Here is a 21,788-nt window from a genome sequence, read left to right on the forward strand (position 1 = left end):
GCCAACGAAATTCGCAAGGTGCCTCTTGGAGTTACCGAAGATTACCGTCAACGATGTGCGTCGTATTGTCAGAGCATCAAGTACAACGCCACAGAGTAAACTTGAAAAGGGTTTCAAGTTCTACGTTTCATCCTACCTCTGCAATTTTGAAGGTAAGTCGCTGACGCTAGTTAGCTAGCTAGCCTGAGGTGGCAGTCTAATGAAGTGATGTTGTTTTTAGTAACGAACCAACCTGTCCTAGTACTAGAAATGCCTTTTTAAAACATGTTTGTATTTCTGATGGAAGTATCAGGCAAAAGTAAAGCTAACGAGATAACAGTGAGGGCTCACTGCTACAGATCTATGAAGAAAACAGATATGCCACACCAGCTGAGAGTAGGACTGGTTAAAATGACACGAGTTCTGTTCTGTGTCACGTTCAAAGTTCTGTTGAACAAGTTCAAAAGTTAGTTCAACACAAGTTCAATCTTTTATCCTTGCTCTTACTTCACGTAAGCTGTGATAACCATAGGCATTGGTTTTCAAAGCTTACAATGGTAGCCAAATGCAGAGTAGCTGTGTGGGAATCATTAGCAGTCTATTTTGCCTATAGTAAACAAATGGGAGTTTATTTTACAGTTCGAGCTATTGTTATCTACCTCTATGACTCAAAAGCAGAATATAGTCCACCTCAGCTATTTTTCAAACTGCATTTTCTAAAATCTGTCAATCTGTCTTTCAAATCTTTCATTTTAACTTCTTTATTAACATGTGGCTTCAACACTTACACCTATTAACATATTCTGATAACACTCTTCAAGAAGCAGTTGAAGTAAAACCTGCACTGTTCTGTTGTTGGTGGTGGAAACAACAAAATAATATAAATATTAGGGATGCACCGAAATGAAAATTCTTAGCCGAAACCGAAAACCGAAAATGAGAAAACCAAGGCCGAAAACCGAAACACCGAAATACATTATGCCAATTATTAGTAACATTGGATTTATGGCTAACCTCACAAAAATCAAAGCATTGCAATTCAAAGAATAAATCAACTACAAAATTTGATTTGAAAATATGTATTTAGCACTGACATTACAGTAATGCATATTATAAAATAAAATTAGTGGTGGGCCGTTAACGGCGATAACGCTGACAATGGCCGACCACTAATTAAATTTAACTCGCTTCCAGACCGTTTTTATCTGAGAGGATAAATATATGTATTTTATACGAGTTAAATTTAATTATAACTGATTGACCTGAAAGATAAATATAAATTCTCTCATAAAAACGTGACGTGAGTTGCAACAACATTAAACAGCTCAGGTAAACACGCTTCTGAGAAATGTCATCTGCTCGGCAAAACATAACGGGGCTCAATGTTCTCTATTAGCCTACGAAATCCCACATCCTCTACGACAGAGAACGGCTGATCGTCTAAGGCAACGAGTTCCATAATTTTTGGTGTAATGTCCTTTGCCTTGGCGCCATCACTGGAAAACTTTTTTGCTAGCTTTATCCAAATAAACACGTGCAGGCGATTTTTGCTTGCGTCATCACAACACATTGTTTCGGCCGTGTTGTTTCGGTGATGAAAGTATTTTGGCCGAAAACCGAAAATGCAAATTTAAGCCATTTCGGCCTAAAATTTTCGGTGGCCGAATTTTTGGTGCATCCCTAATAAATATAAGTAGGCCTGTTTCACTCCTATGTGTAAGCATTTCATCTGGAGTGAAAATGAAGTTTAAATCTAAAATATATTTAGTTTATAGTTGCTCTGTGAACTAGTAGATTGAACCATGCACAACACTGTAGAATAGAAAGACAGTATAGCCAAACGTTACATGAGACAATAGACAAGTGACATTCACCACTAACAACATGATGGGACAGATATTGCGCCTATTGACATTGCTGAAGTCTTCTTTTCAAGATATTAAATTTTGCCTCTTGTGTATTTCAGATGACATTACGTGATTCAATGCCAGTTGTGCTCATTAGCTGCAACTGCTCTTGTGCTGCTGGTTGCGGAATCTGCAACCACTTGGTTGCATTGCTTTTCCAGACAGCTCATTATTCTGAATCTGGCATGTCTGTCGTCCCTCCTGTCCTTTCATGCACACAGACAGAACAGAAGTGGAATAAACCACGAACAATGGTTTGTCTTATTTCATTATTTAATATTAGTTAATGTATCACAGTCACTTTACTAACACAATCTTTTAAATTAATAGGGGGTGAAGCCTGGACCCGTGGATGCCATGGTTGTCCTAAAGCCAAAACCCAAAAACCAGGTGCTACTACAGCCAGTGGAGTTAGGTTTGCAGTACCAAATTGAATAGGCAGATTACAGTGTGTGGTAAAAAAAAAATGCTTTTGATCATCTGATAAGACCCTGTTCTCTTCAAAATTTAATTTAGCCTCGTTGTACTTCAGATGACATGTGAAGAAAACCGCTCCAAACAGAACTTGCTGCTGAGAATTAAGTCTTCGATTTGTTTTCGGAGCCTTGATATCTCCTCGCGTAGCTCTTCATTTTCACTGAGGGAGAGATCAAGCACAGCAGGCTCATTACTGACGCAGTAGTCATGTTCATGACACGGTAAGGGGTCATCATCATCATGGTCAGTCTGCATCTCTGTTAGATCAGTGTTGGGTGGACGCTCTGTTCTTTCCCATACTCCAGGTCGTGGAGTTGGAATAGTATAGTTATTCCATTGAAATAGCACAGGAAAAGCTCCAGGTCGCAGTCGTCGTCGTCCAGCAGGAGTGGGAGGTTCGAGTAGATCAGCAGTGATAAAATGTCGCGAACACACTCAGGGAAGTACTCGTGACGATAAAATGATCTCTCCTGATCTTAACCACCCATTGTTTCTGCAGTTCTGAGTCCTTTGGAAAGGTGTGGAAGCTCAGGTAGGAATTACACCTGTCGATGCTGTGCAGAATGGCACACAGCAGTGGTGGTTGCACCAGCTGTCTGTACATTGTTGAAACGTTTCTTTTTTTTTGTTTACCTGTCATGTTTAGGACACGTAAACGGACAGGAGATGAAGGAAACTTCCAAGTAAATAACACGGTAAATATGTTCGTTACAAGACTGGTGAGGTGAATAGCTAGCACAGTGTACGCTTTCAATGGCTACCGGATGTCAACAACCATCCTAACCTTTTAGCGGAAATTACGTCACTTAACAGCGTGCACATAGGCCATTCAGCAATACCAGTTTCAAATGACAGTAAAATTGACCAATCATATCTTCCCTCTTAGTGGGCGGGCTTAACTGTATGATAATTTCCGCCCGCTGTGGCGACGCTAGCTGTCGTTAGCGTACCACCGCTAGCTAGTTTCGATTCATTCCTTTGATGTCCTCACTGTGCTGTGCTGCAATTTTGCATTTTTCACAGATGCTGGCAAACCTGATGACCTTGTGGACGATGTAGCCAGCAAGATGGAAGAGAATGCATTTCTCGCTCTTTGTGAGATCAGGTGCAGCTCTGTTGACCGCCATTAGCTGTTCCACTCTGACTGATGGTATGACATTTTGCTCCACCGTGTCCAAGAAGTCTGCCAAAAAGCTACTGTTGTCTTCCAGGTAGCTCCCAGACCTGATGGCTGTGAGGAACTGTCCCACAGATATGATTCTCAGTGCATGATGGAATTCCACTGGAGTTGGGACACCTGGCACAGTAGCCAAAAACCTAGGCGTCATACTCGACTCCGACCTATCATTTGATAAATACATAGATAATACTACTAGGATAGCATTTCTACATCTCCGCAACATTGCCAAATTAAGAAATGCATTATCACAGGATGATGCCGAAAAATTGGTGCACGCCTTTGTTAGCTCTAGATTAGACTACTGCAATTCACTACTGTCAGGATGTTCAAATAGGAATCTAAATAAACTTCAAATAGTTCAAAATGCCGCAGCCAGAGTTCTGACCAGAACTAGAAAATTTCAGCATATTAGACCAGTCCTATCAGCCCTGCATTGGCTCCCAGTTAAATTTCGTATTGATTTTAAAATTCTATTATTAACATATAAAGCACTACACGGGCTTGCTCCTGAATACCTCCAGGAACTTATTTCCTACTATGAACCCCCACGTCAACTAAGATCACAGGGTGCTGGTCTTTTATTAGTTCCACAAATTAATAAGGTAACAGCAGGGGGAAGAGCCTTTTCTTATAAGGCCCCCCAGCTTTGGAACAACCTTCCAAAATGCGTACGGGGGACTGACACAGTCACAATCTTTTAAGTCTAGGTTGAAAACCCACCTATTTGGTTTAGTGTTTGATAATTAACATCCCCCCCCCTAGATAAAGGTACAGATCCAGGGGTTCATAGACGAAGGGTTTTATGGTTGACTGGGGTGCTGGTGCTGTCGTCCCGTCACTGCTCGTGGTCACTCAAGTTCGTTGACCGTGCAGTGGATGGATGCCATTGTCTTAGAATGCCCCCAAGCCTATGTTACCTTCTGGTTCTGCCTTTTTAGCTAGGCTGTAATAGTTTAACTTAATGCCGGAGTTGCTGCCACACTCCAGAAATGTGTTTAATTTCATCTGTCCTGTATATGTCCTCATACAGAGCTAATTTTCCCTGTTTTATTTTCTCCACATGGCTGCCCGCCTGAAAGGAAGTTCAATTTGAGCGCATAAACACAGAGACAGAACTGCGATTTGAGGATTATTGTGACCTTATAGCGAGCAAATTTAGGCTAATGTGAGAGCACATTGCTGTTTAATGCTTTGATTGTTTTATAATTGTTATATATTACGTTCATTTATATATTTTGAGGGACAAGAAGGGGTGAGAAATTCAGATCAGATTAAATTTCATTATTCACTAAATTTCATGTTCACTAACATTAACATATCTTTAAATCATGGTGATTTCTGTAATCCCATGGTATTGGGGACCTAAGTAATCTAAATGACTAATGTACATTTTCTGACTTTCAGATACGACAGAAGGAAATTGTTTGACTTCATTGTGCAGAAATCTGCTTTAAAAGGGTACATTAAAACACATTACATTTACATCCAGACAGTATATGACATATTAAAATACATTGATAAATTATATATAGCTTGTCTTTTTAATACACACTTATTTACAGCAATGACTTCATCAATAAATCTCTAATAATCTCAAATATGAATATCATGTCAAGCAGTTTTTCTGTGTCCTTTCCTCCATGTTGTTAGTGTAGTGTCCACCGTGGTTTGCTGTGCTGCATGCGCCAATGGATCCGAGAAAGGAGCAAAAATGTATGGTTTCTCCACTGATACTGAGAGGAGAAAAAAATGGTTGGCTCAACTCAGCAGGAGCAATCTTACCCTCACTAAAGATTACAATAGCAAAAAAAAAAAAATATGTGAGGTAATCATCAAACACTGCATTTGCACTTTTCACAATAAACACACTATTGGAAAGCTTATTGCATGATTTATTAAAATACAGAACAGTGAACAAAAAAAATCAAAGACTCCAGACAGACTCGGGTGCAGGTTGAGGGTGCTATCTGGTTGCAGGCTCCATTGAATCCCCTATGGTTCTTTGGCTTAAAGAGAGAGAGGAGAAAAAGACAGGAGAAAATGATTATTATGAGTATTGATGTGATATGAATTTGAACTTGTTGCACACCCTTGGTTGTTTTTTATATATGTAATGAGTGTATACGTATCCAGTAAGTGTTCTCTAATACTGTGTATTCACCCACTATGGGATATGTATATGGGTAGACAAAACTGAGTTGTCATGTGTGAGGAGTAAACTCACATCACTCTGCAGGCACATTTTGAGGCAGAGCAGTTCATCAGAACCAAACAGGGCAAGACTAGGCTGAGAGCAGATGCTGTTCCCACCATTTTTTTGCATCGCCCCGCACTCAGAAAGAGGAAGCCCCCTGCACTACGATGCACCACTGGACCTGTAAAGACAGGGCCCACAGATGCTGATCACAGCTATAGTGTTAGAGGTGACACAGGTATAATAAGTATGAACTCCTAATAATTATATTATTTCTTTAAGTGATAGAATATTTAATACGTAATCAGACTAAATAGTATATATCTTTTATATCCAGCAGTTTCAAAAACTGAGGAAATAAGGGATGAGGATACAGAGCGAAGGGAAAGTGAGATTGAACAAAGAGAGAACATGGCTAGTGAGGAGAGACAGGGAGAGCTAATACAACCCAGTGAGCCAGCAGCCAGTCAGCATAACCATCAGCCAGAAGCCAGCCAACCAGAGTTATTGAAAAAATTAAAGAGACAAGAAAGAATCATCAGGAAAACAAAGGCAGCACTACAAAAAATAAGGAAGGAAAATGCCACTCTCAAGAAGACACTGAAAGTTAGGGACACAAGATTTAAGAAAACGTTTTCAAAAGATCAAATGAAAGCATTAGGCAGACTAACCACAAAAGGGATGAAATGGAGCAATGAGACAATTAAGAAGGCGTTGAAAATTGGCTTTACTGCTGGTGGGACAGGTTACAAGACCCTGCAGGAACTGCAAATTTCCCTGCAAGGAATAAGAACCCTACAGAGAAGGATGCAATGCGTTAGATTTGAGCCTGGAGTGCTGACAGAGGTGTTTGATTTCCTTAAACTGAAGGTAGATGGGTTGACAGAGATTGAACGGGAATGTGTGTTGACCTTGGATGAAATGGCAATCACACCAAGTGTGGAGTTGCATATGCTTACCGGCAAACTCTATGGTGATGTGACTTTGCCAGGTCACACAGGAGTAGCAACACATGCTTGTGTCTTTATGCTGGCTGGAAGCACAACACGGTGGAAGCAAGTAGTGGCATATACTTTCACTGGCAATACTACCAACGGAGCACAGTACAGGCCAATAATTATTGAATTAATACAAAGGGCAGCATCCATAGGGCTACATGTGCTCAACGTCACCACTGACATGGGTAGCCCTAAGCAGGCTATGTGGAGATCCTTTGGGGTCAACCTCAATAAAACATCTGTGCCACATCCATAAACACCAGACAGACAACTTTATTTCATGCCTGATGTCCCACATATGGTAAAGAGCTTAAAAAGTGCCCTTGTCCGTGGACATGTGTTCAACATTCCTGAGGACATTGTAAACAAAGAGAACCTCCTCTCTAATGAGGTTTCAGTGGTCCTATTAAAGACCTAGTGGCCTTTCAGGAAGGGATGGCATTAAAAAATAGCTCCCCATCCGTCAGCTGCAGCCATCGAGCAAAGTCACTTTGACAAGATGAAGGTTGGTCCTGCTCTAAATGTATTCAGTAAGGCAACAAGTGCTGGGCTGAAATACATGGTGCAGCAAGAAAAACGCCCTCTGTCCTACACAACTACAGCGTGGCTACTGGAGCAAGTTGATGATTGGTTCGATCTAATGTCATCTCGTCATCCATTTACGTCCCTGAGCAGACTGAAGATGGAGGAGTAGCAAAAGGCCATCACCTTCCTTCAGGACATTGTCCATCTGTTCCGTGGGATGAAGATTGGTCAGAAGGGACACTGGAAGCCTGTTCAGACTGGGGTGATAATGGCAACAAAGGGCAGTCATGGCCTGGCGGTTAGGGAACTGGTCTTGTGACCGGAGGGTCGTGGGTTCGATTCCCAGACCTGAGGCCATGACTGAGGTGCCCTTGAGCAAGGCACCTAACCTCAACTGCTCCCCGGGCACCGGGCTAGGGCTGCCCACCGCTCTGGGCACGTGTGATCCACAGCCCCCTAGTAATCACTAGTGTGTGTGTGTGTGCGTGTGCGTGTGTGTGTGTGTGTGTGTGTGTGTGTTCTGACTGCACAGATGGGTTAAAAGCGGAGGACAAATTTCAATTGGGGTGTAAAAATCACAATTGGCAAAATATGGCACATTTCATTTCAACAACATCAATTTTAGCCATACAAGAGGAGTTGCTGACTAGAGGACACAGGTTTGTGTTAACATTAAGATTCACACAAGACTGCCTTGAAAATACCTTCAGCTGTGTGAGGTCTAAAAATCCTGTCCCAACTCCAGTGGAATTCCATCATGCACTGAGGATCATATCTGTGGGACAGTTCCTCACAGCCATCAGGTCTGGCAGCTACCTGGAAGACAACAGTAGCTTTTTGGCAGACTTCTTGGACACGGTGGAGCAAAATGTCATACAATCAGTCAGAGTGGAACAGCTAATGGCGGTCAACACAGCTGCACCTGACCTCACAAAGAGCGAGAAATGCATTCTCTTCCATCTTGCTGGCTACATCGTCCACAAGGTCATCAGGTTTGCCAGCATCTGTGAAAAATGCAAAATTGCAGCACAGCACAGTGATGACAGTCCTGCTGGAGAAAACAGCATCTTATTGAACTTAAAAAGAGTTCAAGGCAGGTGCTCTTTGTCATCCTTCCCAAGACGCATATGATTTCATTCAGCAAATTGAGGAACTATTTAGGACCAAGACTGGTTCCTCCCTCATGGAACTCCCCAATGCAGTGAGTGTCTTGGAGAAACAAGCTCAGGCACTTTGCAGTAAGCTTCCAGCTTGCTGTGGAGTACAAGACAAAATCATGAAAAGATTCATACGGCTAAGGTTGAGAATTGAGGCAGCAACAATACCAAATGACAGAAAGAAGAAACAGTTAAAAGATGGTCATTTTGGAAGCAAGAGCCAATCCAGAAAGTTGAAAAACAACTCCAGTAGCCAAGCTTCAAAATCCGGTAACCCCTAAACAGCTCCAAATGTGCCATCAAGCCCATTAGTCACTCCAACAGCAACATTTGGACTAATCATTGCTCCTACAAGTGCTCCAGCCCCCCAGCCAACATCACTACTCCTACACTCCTACAGCCAACATACGGCAGTGTAATAAACATGGATTTCTTATTGCTATTTGAAACTTACCTTGTTGTGTTTTCAATCTCATTGTGCTGCCCTCACTCTGAGTTATCTAATTTCACCAGCTAGACAGCGAGTTAACGACGCTTCAAATAATCAAGCTTTGTTTCTTTGTGTTGATTTATTTGTAGAATGGCCTCTAACCATTGCCCTCTTTAGGCCGTCGTAAAACTAAGAAATAAAATGTACAAGCATAGCATTAGCTAACATCGCAAACTGTCGTGTTACATGTTAACTATACACCACACAATAACAAATCCAGATCAACTCAAATGCACATATTTTTTTACACAAACAAAAATAAAATCACAATTTTGTCATATTATGATACTTACGGACAAATCTCGTCCAAGGCTACAATGTGTACAAGTTCAACATTAATTCGACACACGAACGGCTCGACATTGCGTACGGTCATCTTGAATGATTTCTTTTTTACAAAGTTAATGAAACAGTAATGCCACTCATCCACAAGAGGGAGCTCTGAAATAGCGTACAAAAAACTGCTGCTCAACACAACTTACAAGAGGCAAAACACTCATCATGGTCAGCACCCAATTATCCCACAGCAGGCCACTAATATACACTAACAAGATAAATTAAATACAACATAAATAATACAATAATAGAATACAAGTCTAGTACGGTTACATATGATTACATATATCATACTGTACTATAACATTTTAGTATGTTGTATTACTCTTTAGTCTTGTAAGATTCATTGATCAAAACTGCCACCCTAGTTTCAACTTACCTTGTGTTTTCAATCTCTCTTGATGACCTTCCCTCTCCCTTTGCCATCAGTCTGCTGAGCATAATACAGATAATAGTCAACAGAGTAACAATACCTACAAACACATGATCTATAAATTACACTGTTGTGTACTATTTAGAAGTCTTAAATATGCATTCTAATCAATATCAGCAGTGATGCATCACAAGAATGGCTCTCCTCCTTATCGTGCGTTAGCTTAACGTTAGCTGGTACTCCAAAATGGATATCCTCATTTCACCTCCTCGACCCAACACACTCTACAATCACACTCAAATGTTGTATTTAACCAATACTTAGCTACCCCGCAAAAACATCGCGTTTAGGTGAAACGGCATTAAGAGAGGAATTTACAATTAATAGGCTGTCGGTCGTTAATGTGAAATCTCGCTAACCGTATTCGCGTTGCCTTAGCATAGATTTAGTTCCCTAAATCTGCTTATTAAGAGGTGGATAATTCACTAAAATGTTTAAATGCACTTGTTAATTTGATTCTGATGTCCTTATAATACACAATCTGATTTTTTTACGCGTACTAACTTGTAAAAGTGTATCACAGATGGTCCACTGCTCCAGTTTGACTGCGCTGCTCGTATTTGCTGCTAACTTCCGGGAATTATTGACAGGCTCCACGATCCGCCATTGCAGTAAAAAAACTGCTCCGTTGGAGTGAACGGAGTTGACGCGACTCTCTCTCTCTATAGGGCTCTGGTTTCGATTAATTCCTTTGATGTCCTCGTGCGCGTTGTTTACATATTCCGCTTCCGAGGAACACGGAGCTGTGAACCTTATTTTGTTGGAACCTTATTTTTCTTAAGAAGTTATCTAGTACATATATTACTGTTTATTGCGTGTCTAAAGCTGTACTGTCGTCTCAGTTTTTTTTTCTTTATTGTAGTTAATTAGGAGAGGAAACACTTTTTTTTCGGGGGGATGGGAGTGCGCCCAGGTTTAATGGTCACGGTTCGCTACTGATATACGGTCTCTGGTATGAACCCTTTGGGTACAAGCCAGGCTGCATCAGGTTATTGTAGCAGCCTGGCTGATTTGGTGTTTTAGTTAAAAAAATAGGAAATTGTCATATCACGTGCTACTCAACTTTGGAATGTTTGGTTGGGAAGGTGGAATGTTTGGATTCAGTTTCGATGCTGAAAAGCTGAGAAATTGTCGCATGACATTTGGCTCTGAGAATTATCAACCCTACAATCTGAGAATACTATCAACTACAATCTTTACAAATCTTACAAATCTTCCCAGATCTTTCTATTTTTTCTAGATCTTTCTATCTTTCTATTCTTTCTAATTTTTCATCCAGGAGATTTTTTTTACCCTAGGAGAAGTGACCAGCCAAGGCCGGGGCAGGAACCGAAGATCTTCACAGACACACCAGGTGAGAAAAATATATTTTCATATACTGTACATAATTTTATACTTCTATGTAAGACAGTATATTTAGTTCTTATGAGTATGGATTTCCATAGGCTTATTCACAATTATTAAAAATTAAATATACACATTTATGTAGTAGGTTTCTAAGGTTCAGAAAAATAACATGTATATTTATTCTGCTGATGACTGTCAAGCTCTTTATTTCATGTGTACAGGATAATATAATTAATGGAGCATGGGTTATTTCTTTGATTTCTTTGACTCAGTACAATTTTTATGAATTCCACCATGTTAACATTGTCCATGTGGCCATGGAAAAAGCAAATAAAAATAAACATTTTTAAAAAGAAACAGATTTCTAACATCACAAATTCTTAAGCTTTCTCCCCACATTCTGATGACATCACATGGCACCATAGCCCTTCTTATAATCACTTGTTCATTGGGAAACACTTCCAAGGCATTTGAGCCTCACTGTGAGGCGTGCTGGGTTTCACTTTACCTGCTGTGGGATTTTCAGGTGTGCCCTACAACCCCCAAGAGACAGTAACCCACAGAGAATATGGCAATATCTGTCTACTTCTGTTATTCGTATATTACATAATCTTTTTCTTAATGTTCAGTCAACATGACAGCAGATGCCCTTCGGAGACCAGTTGGAGACCAGTTGATCCTGGAAGAGGATGAGAATTATCTCCCATCTGAACAAGGTACATTAGCTGTCGCATACTACCTGTTTACAGTTTAGGACCCCGGATAAAACTTTAATATATGTTACTGAAATGGTATACTTTAATATCCACCATTGATAAAGTCTACAAGCTACAACAGTCCCATCATTTAATAACTAAATTATAATGTTGACATAATAACTTAATAATATATAATAATAATAATAATATATATAATAATAATATTAACAACACATGTCCAGTTGGGACTCTTGTATGTTCGTCCAAGCTATAGCTACACTTTATAACATAGAATCATTCTCCATGCATTATGGACTTAAATATTTGAATTTGTGGGATTTTTCTTGATTTGAAAATATCATACTGATTGTGGGTATATTCATCTTATCCGTATTTCTCCTCAGAGGTCCATGAGTATGCCAGAGAAATTGGCATTGACCCTGATGGGGAGCCAGAGCTGCTGTGGCTGGCCAGAGAGGGGATTGTAGCCCCACTACCTCCTGAATGGAAACCCTGGTAGGACAAGCTCATTCTCATACAGTCACCCAGTTTTCTTATCCTTACACACAGAGCAGTGAGCGTTGGTGTGAGCGTTGGTTCCTTTTAGAAAAAATCCAAGCATACTCTAATGTGCCCTTAATTGAGGAATGGCTTCCATTCCAAGAACTCTACGTCTCATTCATGCTGGCTCGTTCATTCAGGTTCTTGATTACCTGACGTACCAAGGCCCTTTGTCCCCTGTAACTCAGTTATAATTTTAAGTACCATTTATAGAAGTAGGATGCATCAGGACTTTATTGTGAGTGTCATAATGTCACACAGACTCTCTGGAAGCTTGCAAGAAGTGGGCATTAAATCACTTATGACCTAGGTGATTAAATGAGCAAATTAGACAGCCCAACTTTTTTTTAAATACCATGGAACTGCAAGTCTGGAGAAGACTGAATATTTTGACTGGGAAATAAGACTGGGCAAGAGAAAATATAACAGGCAGAAGAGGATTTTTGAAGTTGGAGAGTATGATGTGACATGAAAGATCAGACACAATTTAACATATGAAATCATTTTTGGATTCTGTATTCAAATGGTTTGGGGGAAAGTATGTTATAACCTTATTGTCAGGTGTAACAGTGGTGTCTTTATATGAGTCAGTACCTTCATAGATAAAACACACAAAGACAAGATCCAGGGGATATTTAATGTTAGTTGTCCCCGAAACTAACAATTGCAAAGTATAAAATTAATATTTCATCACTCTATGCAGCAGATTTGCTTATAGACTTGGCATTATTAATCTGAGCAATGAGACCCAGAGCACCACTCAGTGTTTCAGATGTTGTTCTGTTGACACCTTTGTGGACAGTCCTGTGCTGGAGAACCTAGGCTTGTCTACATGTCATGTGTTTTTATGTGTGTGTTTATCTATGTGATGAGCTTGTCTCTCTTTCCTACTCTCCAGTCAGGATGTGACTGGAGAAGTATACTATTTCAACTTCTCCACGGGCCAGTCCACCTGGGACCACCCCTGTGATGAGCACTACCGCCAACTAGTGGCCCAGGAGCGGGAGTGTGCTCAGCCATGCCACAGCCATGCCATGGATGAAGAGGAGGAGGATGAAGAGCCGAAGAAGGCGTCTGTCCATGAGGTGGAAACACCTGCTAGAATATAATGCTCTGACTTTTAGCTCACTGTCACCTTTGTAGTCTTTACACTGCAGTTGTTCATACATTATGTTCCCAGCTTTTATACACATTTTTATACAGCGCCACTAACATCACTGTGTGTGCTCACGTGATCTTAGTGTTACTGTAGCACCTTGCTCTACCTGACACACACACACACCCACACACACACACACACACACACACACACACACACACAGATCTTGTGAATGTCTGTACATGCATGTTTATGCATGTGTGTTTGCATGTGTTGGTGTGTTTGTCTGTGTATGAGCAGGACAGTGAACTCAGGGTGGCAGAGGAGACTGAGCTGGACGTGGACGAAGAAAAGAAAAAGAGAGAGAAGGAGTGTGTGTGTGTGTGTGAGTGTATGTGTGGTGAGTTGTCTGGTCTGTTGCAGGAGGTGAGGGAGGAGGTGCAGAGGGAGCACAGCAGGAAGCTGGAGCAGCTGTCACAGGAGCACCAGGAGCAGCTCTTCACCCTCAGACACGAGCACCTGGAGGAGGTGCAGAGGGAGCACAGCAGGAAGCTGGAGCAGCTGTCGCAGGAGCACCAGGAGCAGCTCTTCACCCTCAGACACAAGCACCTGGAGGAGGTGTGGCAGGGAGAATTCATTTACTCACAGCTCAGTGATCACCTGAGAGACCGAGCCAATGTGTGTTCATCACATGGTGTGTGTGCAGGAGAGCGTGGAGAGGGAGCGCATGTTGAGGGCTCATCTGGAGGAGAGGGAGAGGATGCAGGCTTCGCACACGTCCCAGCTAGATCAGCTCAGACTACAGCTCGACTCTCAGCTCCAACACACCCACAAAATACACATGCAGAAAGTAAGATCCCACACCCATACGATACTCACGTGCAAAAACGCCTCTTCTGCCATACCCAGTCGGGTGTTTATGTGTATAAAGACGGTGTGAGTTGTTTGTATTTGTTTGTTTTTCTTGTGTGTGTGTTTAGGAGTTAGAAGTGCAGAAGATGATTGAGCAATTGGACATGAAAACCAAAGAGCTCAAAACTCAGGAACTGCTACTCCAAACTCAGGTACTTTACCTGCGTTATTTGAGTGTGTGTGTGTGGGTGTGGGTGTGCTACTCCAAACTCAGATACTTTACCTGCTTTATTTGAGTGTGTGTGTGTGTGTGTGTGTGTGGGTGTGGGTGTGCTACTCCAAACTCAGATACTTTACCTGCTTTATTTGAGTGTGTGTGTGTGTGTGTGTGTGTGGGTGGGTGTGCAACTCCATGCTCAGGTACTTTACCTACTTTATTTGAGTGTGTGTAGGTGTGTGTGCGCTACTCCAAACTCAGGTACTTTACCTACTTTGAGTGTGTATGTGCAACTGGTACACTGAGCTCCAGGTGCCCTTAGGTTAGGTGCCCTTATAGCTGTACTCATAAGTTACTAATCATTCGTCAGTCAGTTCTTTGTGCTGAGAAGTTAACTGACTCAATGACCTGTTTTGAAGAAAAAAAATGAATAGATCATGTCTGGAGTGTGTGTGTGCGTGTGCATGTGCATGCATGCATGTGTGTGAATCTTCAGTCCAGTCACTCAGCTGCCTGATAAAATGATCTGTGTGTGTGTTCGTACTGTTGGTCTGTAGGCTGCAGATTTGAAGAAGAGGAGACAACAGCTGAGTGAGGAAGGAGATGAAGTTGAGAAGGGGATAGAGGTGCGTGTGAGTGTGTGTGACCAGGTGTGTGTGTGTGTGTGTGTGTGTGTGTGTGTATCTGAGAGTCTGTGACCAGGTGTGTGTGTGTGTGTGTGTGTGTGTGTGTGTGTGTGTGTGTGTGTGTTTCATTGTAAACTGTTATGCTAGGTTGTGTGTCCCCCCCAGGTGTGTGTGTGTGTGTGTGTGTGTGTGTGTGTGTCATTGTGAACTGTTATGTTAGGTTGTGTGTGTGTGTGTGTGTGTCCCAGGCTCTCCCACGTGTCCTGAGAGAACGGGACAGTCTGCGTGCGGAGCTGGACCGATTAAGAGATGAGAGGAGGAGAGAAAGGGAGGAGCTGGAAAAAGAGAGAGAGGGAAGGAGGAGAGAGAGGGAGGAGAGCAGAAGGATGATGGAGGAGAGAGAAAAACTGCAGGCTAGATGTGATGAACTCCACAGAAGGCTCAGGTAATACACACACACACACACACACATACACACACATTAGCTTTGACCAAGTCAGTACTGGTCTCTGGTGACACAAATGCACGGTACACAGAGTGTGTACATGTACAGATCTGTGTTGGTGTGGAGGGCTCCCTCCGGGTGGAGGAAATGGAACCTCCTCTCTCCCCTGTGCCCACCTCCCACAACCTCCCGCAGCATAGACAAGTATGTGGGTGTGGGTGGGGTGTGGGTGGGGAGGGAGGCTGTCCGATTGTATGTATTTATCATATGTTTATATACTCGTTTGTAATCTCCTCTCTCTCTCTCTCTCTCTCTCTCTAGCTTGCGGGAGTATATCTCAGGTGAAGGTGTCCTGCAGAGAGCAAGACAGTTCTTGGAGAAACAGACCAGCTGTCTGAGAGCGAGACAGGCGGCACTAAGGACGGCCCACCCCAGCCCGCAGAGGTCCGCTGCAGGAGGCTCTGCTCAGCCTCTCTGCCAGGTCCGTCAAGTCTAGTCAGTTTTATTTATAAAGCGCTTTTTACAAAACATGGTGTCACAAGCGCATGGGTCCAGATCCCTATTGAACAAGACAGGGGCAAGTGTGGCAGAGACAAACTCCCTATGCGGATTAGGAAGAAACCTTGGGAGGACCAAGACCCCAAAGGGAAGCCATGCTCCATTGGCCCAGCAACTTTAAGTTCATATTTATAGTCCTGTGTCTATCTGAGCAGTCACAGTCTCTCCAATATGGATGCTGGGCCTCAGGTAGGATGCTGGCCGTATTGGCACATGCATCCACGGCATCAGCACATCCACTGGCAACCCAGAGCATCTTCTAGCTCCTTTATGGAATTGTCTTTGTAGAAACATGTAGTCAAGATACAGAATGCAGGTTAATATGTAAAATCAAATTAAACTTCCATATATATAGCACACGTGCCAGTGACTTAGCATGTGGCTCCAGCAGGCTTATCCCTAGCAGCATAACTAAAGAGAGGGGCCTGGAGGTGACCACAGGCATGAGGGTACTGAGACATTACTCTGCCTTCGGCTGTAATCTTGTAGTTTTCGGATCTGAGCGCAATCCTGCGCTTTGAGAGAGCAGCAGGTGAGATGGATTATGGTATGCAGTAAGTTTACTCGGATATTGTGGAGGACTATTTAATGCTTTATAGCAGAACAGAAGAATTTTAAAATCAGTTTGATATTTAACCAGGAGCCAGTGCAATGCTGAGAGAGTAGGACTAATGTGATGCACTTCTCAAGGCCTAGTTAGGACTCTGGCTCTTGGATTCAAGTTGGAATGCAGCAAGTTGGACTTTCTTTAGGGACTGTTTAGAGCAGGGGTAATCAATTAAATCTTTCCGCGGTCCATTTTTGGCAGATAGCTCAGACCTTAGGTCCGGGTCCGCGGTGGCGAACGAAAGTTGTTGAGCGGGGGGGTGGGGGGGGGTGGCAAACGAAAGTTGTTGAGCGGGTGGGGGGGGGGGGGACGTAACACTCAAATGGGTGGTGAGCGTAACACTCGTCTGAAAATAAATTCTCCGGTTTAAAATATAGTCTCCCGTTTTTTTGGCATTTGGGTCCGTATCCAGTTAATAAGGAATGTGATTGGGTCCGGACAGGACGGCATTCGGGTCCGGATCCGGACCGCGGTCCGCCATTTGGTGATACCTGGTTTAGAGCATCCAATTAAAAGTAGTCCAATCTTGATGAGATTGTGGACCAGTTTCTCTGCGTCTGATACCGAACGTACATGTCTCAGCTTGGCAATATTACATGAAGGTGCAAAGGCAGCATTAGTGACATTGCATATGTGTGTGTCAAATGAAAGATCCTAATCACTAGTGACGCCTAAACTTTTAGCAGGAAATTCAGGTGTTACTGAAAAGCCATCTAGTGTAATAAGAAGATCAGACCCATTGCTTCTAGCACCCTTGGATCCAAGAAGTAACACATCAGTCTTATTAGAATTTAGAAGAAGAGAATTAGATGCCATCCAGTTCTTTATTTCTTGGATGCAGTTCTCAGTTTTGGTAGTAGTGTTGACATCATCCAAATTAGAATATATATATATATATATATATATATATATATATAAGTGTAAGTAATTACACTTCCAAATTAGAAAAAAAAAAAAAATATATATATATATATATATATATATATATATATATATATATATATATATATATATATATATATATATATATATACATATAAAACTGAGTATCATCTGCATAGCAATGCAAGCTAATACTATGCCTACAAATGCTTGCTAGCCTATATAATGAGAATAACATGGGACCCAATACAGATCCTTATGAGCATTCATTATTTTCAAGTACAAATAGGTAACGATCGGTCAGGTAGGATTTGAACCAGGAGAGTGATTGACCTTTTATCTGAGAATATTAAGAGATTGTTAACTACTTTAGACAGTTTCAGTGCTGTGGTGGGTCTAAGCACGTTAGGTCTTGCAGTGCCTACAGCCATGTAGCCAGGTCAGATGGGAGAGAGTAGGAAGCATGAGTATAGCTCCTCTTAGATGTTCTGCTCCCCTGTGCTGTAGGAGGTGAGTGAGCTGGAGAAGCTGAGGGAGACGGTCCAGAAGGGCCACGAGCTCCTGAGAAAGAAGGAGGAGAGACTCGGCCAGCTGGACACGTCACTGGCAGAGGAGGTAACACACACACACACACACGCGTATGCCTGCACCCACACACTTATGTACAAACCCACATTAATACCTACCTGGGCTTTACAATGTTTTACTGTCTCAGCTGTCATGTGATGAAGGCGAGCGGCTGGTGGGAGATCGGAGAGTCTCTGATGTCATAGACTCAGAGACGAGCGGTGTGTGTGGCCAAGAGGAGACGAGTGAGACACACACTCCATGTGCATGCACAACACACACACACACGGGCAGACATTTTAAGAAGGCACTAATTTTGGTTAGCCATGAATAAGGGAAGGTATCAAAACATCCTTCCAGAACAACATCTCCCAACGATTCAGGAGCAGTTTAGCAGCAATGAACAATTATGGACTGTTAATAATTGTACTTCATTAAGGTTCTTAAAAAAGGTTCTTAAAAAAAGCTGAGGAAGCAAACTGTGAAAACTAAAAATATGCCCACAACTGTAAACAGCTCTAGAGTCCACTCTGGTCTTGTTGGTTCATAGTTATCTGATGTTTTTATTTCTCTAGCAGTAATACACCCAAACTCTGGTCTTCCTCTCTGCTACTCCCACTCTCTGTTTCAGCACATGCAGTGCCAGTGAAAGTGCAGCAGTTAGCAGAGTCCCTGCAGCAGATCTCTGGCCAGCTGAACACAGTGCTGGGTGAACTGGGATCTTTCACTGGGAGGAGCGTCCAGCCCCTCCCTCAGCCACCTCCGTCCTCCTCCTTCCCTCCTGCCCCGTCCTGGGCATGGACACCAAGCCCCGCCTCCTCTTCAGTGGCTCAGAACAGCTTCTTACACTCCACCATTAATGGTCAGTGTTGGGAACGTTACTTTAAAAAAGTAATTCGTTATAGTTACTACTTGTTCAAAAAAGTAACTGAGTTAGTAACTGAATTACTCTATAATAAAAGTAACTCGTTACCAGGGAAAGTAACTATTTGCATTACAGTTTAAAAAAAAGTTATATGCCAAGGAATAAGGATTTTTTGAAAAAGCTGTTTTCACAGTCAGTTGAAATGAGTAGATCAGAAAGGTGTTTAACTTTTGATATTTACTGCACATCCACAGACCAGTGCAGGATAAAATCCTTTATAATCCCAAATCTTTGTAAAAAAAAAAAAGCAAAAGCAAACAGTTACACTATATAAAGTGCATTTACATCTTTCAAATTAAATTAAATTCTCTCAACCTGAGACAACTGGTTTGTTCACAACAGAAGTAAACTTAGAATAAAACCTCTATTCTTAATTAAATAAATCAAATACCCAGTCTGGTAGACATTCAGGAACTTCAAGTATTTTCTTAAATAATGTTTATATCGCCACCTTGAAAATGCTAATTTTTCTTCGGCTTGTTCCTGACTCGCCATTTCTGCCTCTTCTCCGTGTCGTGTGTCACTGGTGTGCTTCGGCGCGCGTGTAAAAACACTGGCTCTGATTGGCTACCATAACGGTGCCTTAGCCAATCGCTTACTGACTTGTTAAGTTAAACAGGTGTTACACCGTAACACAGAGAACTGTGACCTATCGAGATCTGTTACTCCTCACTAGCCTGGGCAGCGATCCGCTCGGATTACTGTTAGTATATCAATATATAGTAATGCACCGCTTTTAATGACCAGTAACGTCAACTGCGTTATATTATCCCGTTACTGACTAAATGACGCCGTTACCTAACGCCGTTACCTAACTGTGGTCACACAGTGGGCTGCAGTGATTTTCACTAATGCTTCATTTCTTCATCACTTGTAAAACCTTTGAATACAAATAGAAAACTTCTGCCTCTCCCTCAAGCACAAACCAGTCACTGCTGGATTTATAGCTTTTTTCACATAGTTGATGACCATTGATTTTCTGTGCTAGGATAATGCCGATCTTTTCCAGTGTAAGGGTGGTGCAGTGTAGAGACCTGCTGTGTCAAATTGGCTTCAGAAATCTAAACCGCACTACCTGTATTAAGACTACTCTGATTTTAGGAGTTTCCATGGATACCAGTGCCCGCTATCCTATGAGGGCTACCAGAGCATATAGTGGATACACTCCAGCAAGGTGACTACACACACTTGCACACCTGTGCAGGCTTGGTCACAATCTCTCACTCTCACTCTCTCTCACAGGATCAGTGCTGCTGTTGATTTTGAAAGGAAAATTGATGAACTCATACAGTGCTTTTTCATTATGTGTGTGTGTGTGTGTGTGTGTGTAGTCTCTCCTCTGAGCTAGATGGCCAGAGGCTGCAGAGACTGATCGACGACAACAAAAGGTGGCTGGAATCACGACGCAAAGACCCAAATGTGTATCCTTTCACAATCTCTCTCTCCCCCTCAGCTTATACACATGTACGTATCACACACAAACCAGTACGGGAACAGAATGCATCATATTTTCACACACACTCTCTTGCACCCTTGTATTCTCCTGAACCTCTGCCCAGGCCTCTCTTCACACGCTACCCAGCTGCCCCGCCCACCAATGGGCTGGTCCAGCTCAGCCTGGACAAGAAGAATCAGATCAAGGTCTACCATTACTGAAGAGGCACAACCCACTGATGTCCATGTATGTCCAGTGCAAACAAATCAATGGATAGACAGAATACAAACATGCCTATGGACATAAGAGAACACATGAAATTGTCAAGAGACTTAAACACAGAATGTATAACACTAATGACAGTCGTGTGCATCTACAGTGTACATATACAGTGTTTAAAGTGTAGTATTCAACACATCTGTCCCCTTTAATCCCTTCATACCTTTGTATGTGTTGATGCCATGCCATTAAACAACTGCTGTACAAGTTCATTTCCACAACAGAAAAGCCTCATAAATCCTGATGACAGGATTATCTTGATCTAGATATTATAGTCCCTAATCTTAGTCTGAAGATGAGGATCACCAACAGAGGTTGTGTAAGCCATATGAAGGTTACAGCTTCCTAGGAGTGTTGTGCTTCACAAAACAACGTGTTTACAGATGTGACACTTGGGGACCAGACAGTGCTTAGCCTGTAAATCCTTTTCATGTAGATACGAAATTTTGCATTTATTTTTGTAAAACGAATAAATCTGTGGTGTTTTACATCAGTGTGGCTTGTGATGTTTGATGGTGTGTGTTTCACTTCTGTGCTTACAGTAAGATCAGGAATAGACCTTCTGTTCAGCAATAGCACTTCTACTGCACACCGATTCTGCAGCACATGCCCCACCGTGGATTCTTCTCAGCTCCACCACGAGTGCAGTCAGAAGAAAGCAGAATAATGACTTGCAGCAGAGAAAAAAACTGCCGTTTTTGCACATCACAGAAAAGTGAATAAAGTTTAATCTGATTCTAGACCTGCTGTAATTGTTTGTTATTTTACCGATCTACAGGACATCCTGACACACACCCACTTGCGCTACTGAGAAAACATACAAATGCTTTATTCATTACTCTCAACCATCAGTTATTAAAAACATCACTTTTTTTTTTTTTACATCTGTGCAAATTAGATTCCACCATGTTCACTATCACAGAAGGACTAGTAAAGTGTCCTGGTGAACTAGAGCATTCACTCCTCAGTCAAACCCAAGAGGCCCCAAACCAACATGGAAGGGAGCGGATTGAC

At 42.1% G+C, this 21,788-nt stretch overlaps 2 protein-coding genes across 34 annotated transcripts; one reads left to right on the top strand and one right to left on the bottom strand.

Moving 5' to 3' along the window:
• Positions 1-12: 12 nt before the first annotated feature.
• Positions 13-21,474, top strand: LOC143477797 (uncharacterized). 22 transcript variants are annotated; one of them, XM_076976581.1, is made up of 28 exons: positions 13-152; positions 1,946-2,140; positions 2,217-2,276; positions 2,419-2,584; positions 2,669-2,895; positions 3,010-3,058; positions 3,387-3,513; positions 4,623-4,708; positions 4,948-5,001; positions 5,194-5,368; positions 10,975-11,030; positions 11,653-11,739; positions 12,126-12,237; positions 13,181-13,367; positions 13,682-13,999; positions 14,088-14,231; positions 14,362-14,445; positions 15,008-15,076; positions 15,325-15,521; positions 15,630-15,725; positions 15,843-16,002; positions 18,076-18,183; positions 18,284-18,380; positions 18,767-18,997; positions 20,162-20,234; positions 20,392-20,481; positions 20,620-20,741; positions 21,317-21,474. In XM_076976581.1, the coding sequence occupies exons 10-27, from the start codon at positions 5,232-5,234 to the stop codon at positions 20,714-20,716; spliced, it is 2,343 nt and encodes a 780-aa protein (XP_076832696.1). In that variant the 5' UTR covers positions 13-152; positions 1,946-2,140; positions 2,217-2,276; positions 2,419-2,584; positions 2,669-2,895; positions 3,010-3,058; positions 3,387-3,513; positions 4,623-4,708; positions 4,948-5,001; positions 5,194-5,231; the 3' UTR covers positions 20,717-20,741; positions 21,317-21,474. The 22 variants fall into 22 exon arrangements, with proteins under 22 accessions (XP_076832696.1, XP_076832699.1, XP_076832704.1 ...); XM_076976584.1 differs by having other exon boundaries at positions 5,199-5,368; XM_076976589.1 differs by having other exon boundaries at positions 3,387-3,468.
• On the bottom strand, positions 5,420-10,329 carry LOC143477808 (uncharacterized). Of its 12 annotated transcripts, none has more exons than XR_013121643.1 (6): positions 10,181-10,329; positions 8,188-9,676; positions 7,965-8,076; positions 6,409-6,532; positions 5,768-5,918; positions 5,420-5,549 (listed from the first exon to the last, which is right to left on the bottom strand). XR_013121643.1 is itself a non-coding variant. In XM_076976651.1 (6 exons), exons 3-6 carry the CDS (start codon positions 8,218-8,220, stop codon positions 5,507-5,509), a joined length of 339 nt encoding a protein of 112 aa, XP_076832766.1. In that variant the 5' UTR covers positions 8,221-8,264; positions 9,623-9,673; positions 10,181-10,329; the 3' UTR covers positions 5,420-5,506. The 12 variants fall into 12 exon arrangements, 7 of the variants coding, with proteins under 7 accessions (XP_076832766.1, XP_076832763.1, XP_076832765.1 ...); XR_013121644.1 differs by lacking the exon at positions 6,409-6,532 and adding an exon at positions 6,697-6,770; XR_013121642.1 differs by having other exon boundaries at positions 6,409-6,770.
• Positions 21,475-21,788: the final 314 nt, after the last annotated feature.

This window comes from Brachyhypopomus gauderio, chromosome 16 (genome assembly GCF_052324685.1).
Source record: "Brachyhypopomus gauderio isolate BG-103 chromosome 16, BGAUD_0.2, whole genome shotgun sequence".
Lineage (NCBI taxonomy): Eukaryota > Metazoa > Chordata > Actinopteri > Gymnotiformes > Hypopomidae > Brachyhypopomus > Brachyhypopomus gauderio.

What these genes read in the sequence shown, in the direction of transcription:
- LOC143477808 (XM_076976651.1), bottom strand. Translation starts at nt 8,220, where the DNA reads ATGGAAGAGAATGCATTTCTCGCTCTTTGTGAG. An exon ending in CATTTCTCGCTCTTTGTGAG is followed by an intron (nt 8,077 to 8,187) that starts GTCAGGTGCAGC and finishes GTTGTCTTCCAG; the next exon opens with GTAGCTGCCAGACCTGATGG. An exon ending in AAATGTGCCTGCAGAGTGAT is followed by an intron (nt 5,550 to 5,767) that starts GTGAGTTTACTC and finishes TCTCTCTTTAAG; the next exon opens with CCAAAGAACCATAGGGGATT.
- LOC143477797 (XM_076976575.1), top strand. Translation starts at nt 5,232, where the DNA reads ATGGATCCGAGAAAGGAGCAAAAATGTATGGTTTCTCCACTGATACTG. An exon ending in GAACTCCACAGAAGGCTCAG is followed by an intron (nt 15,522 to 15,629) that starts GTAATACACACA and finishes GTACATGTACAG; the next exon opens with ATCTGTGTTGGTGTGGAGGG. An exon ending in ACACGTCACTGGCAGAGGAG is followed by an intron (nt 18,184 to 18,283) that starts GTAACACACACA and finishes TTACTGTCTCAG; the next exon opens with CTGTCATGTGATGAAGGCGA.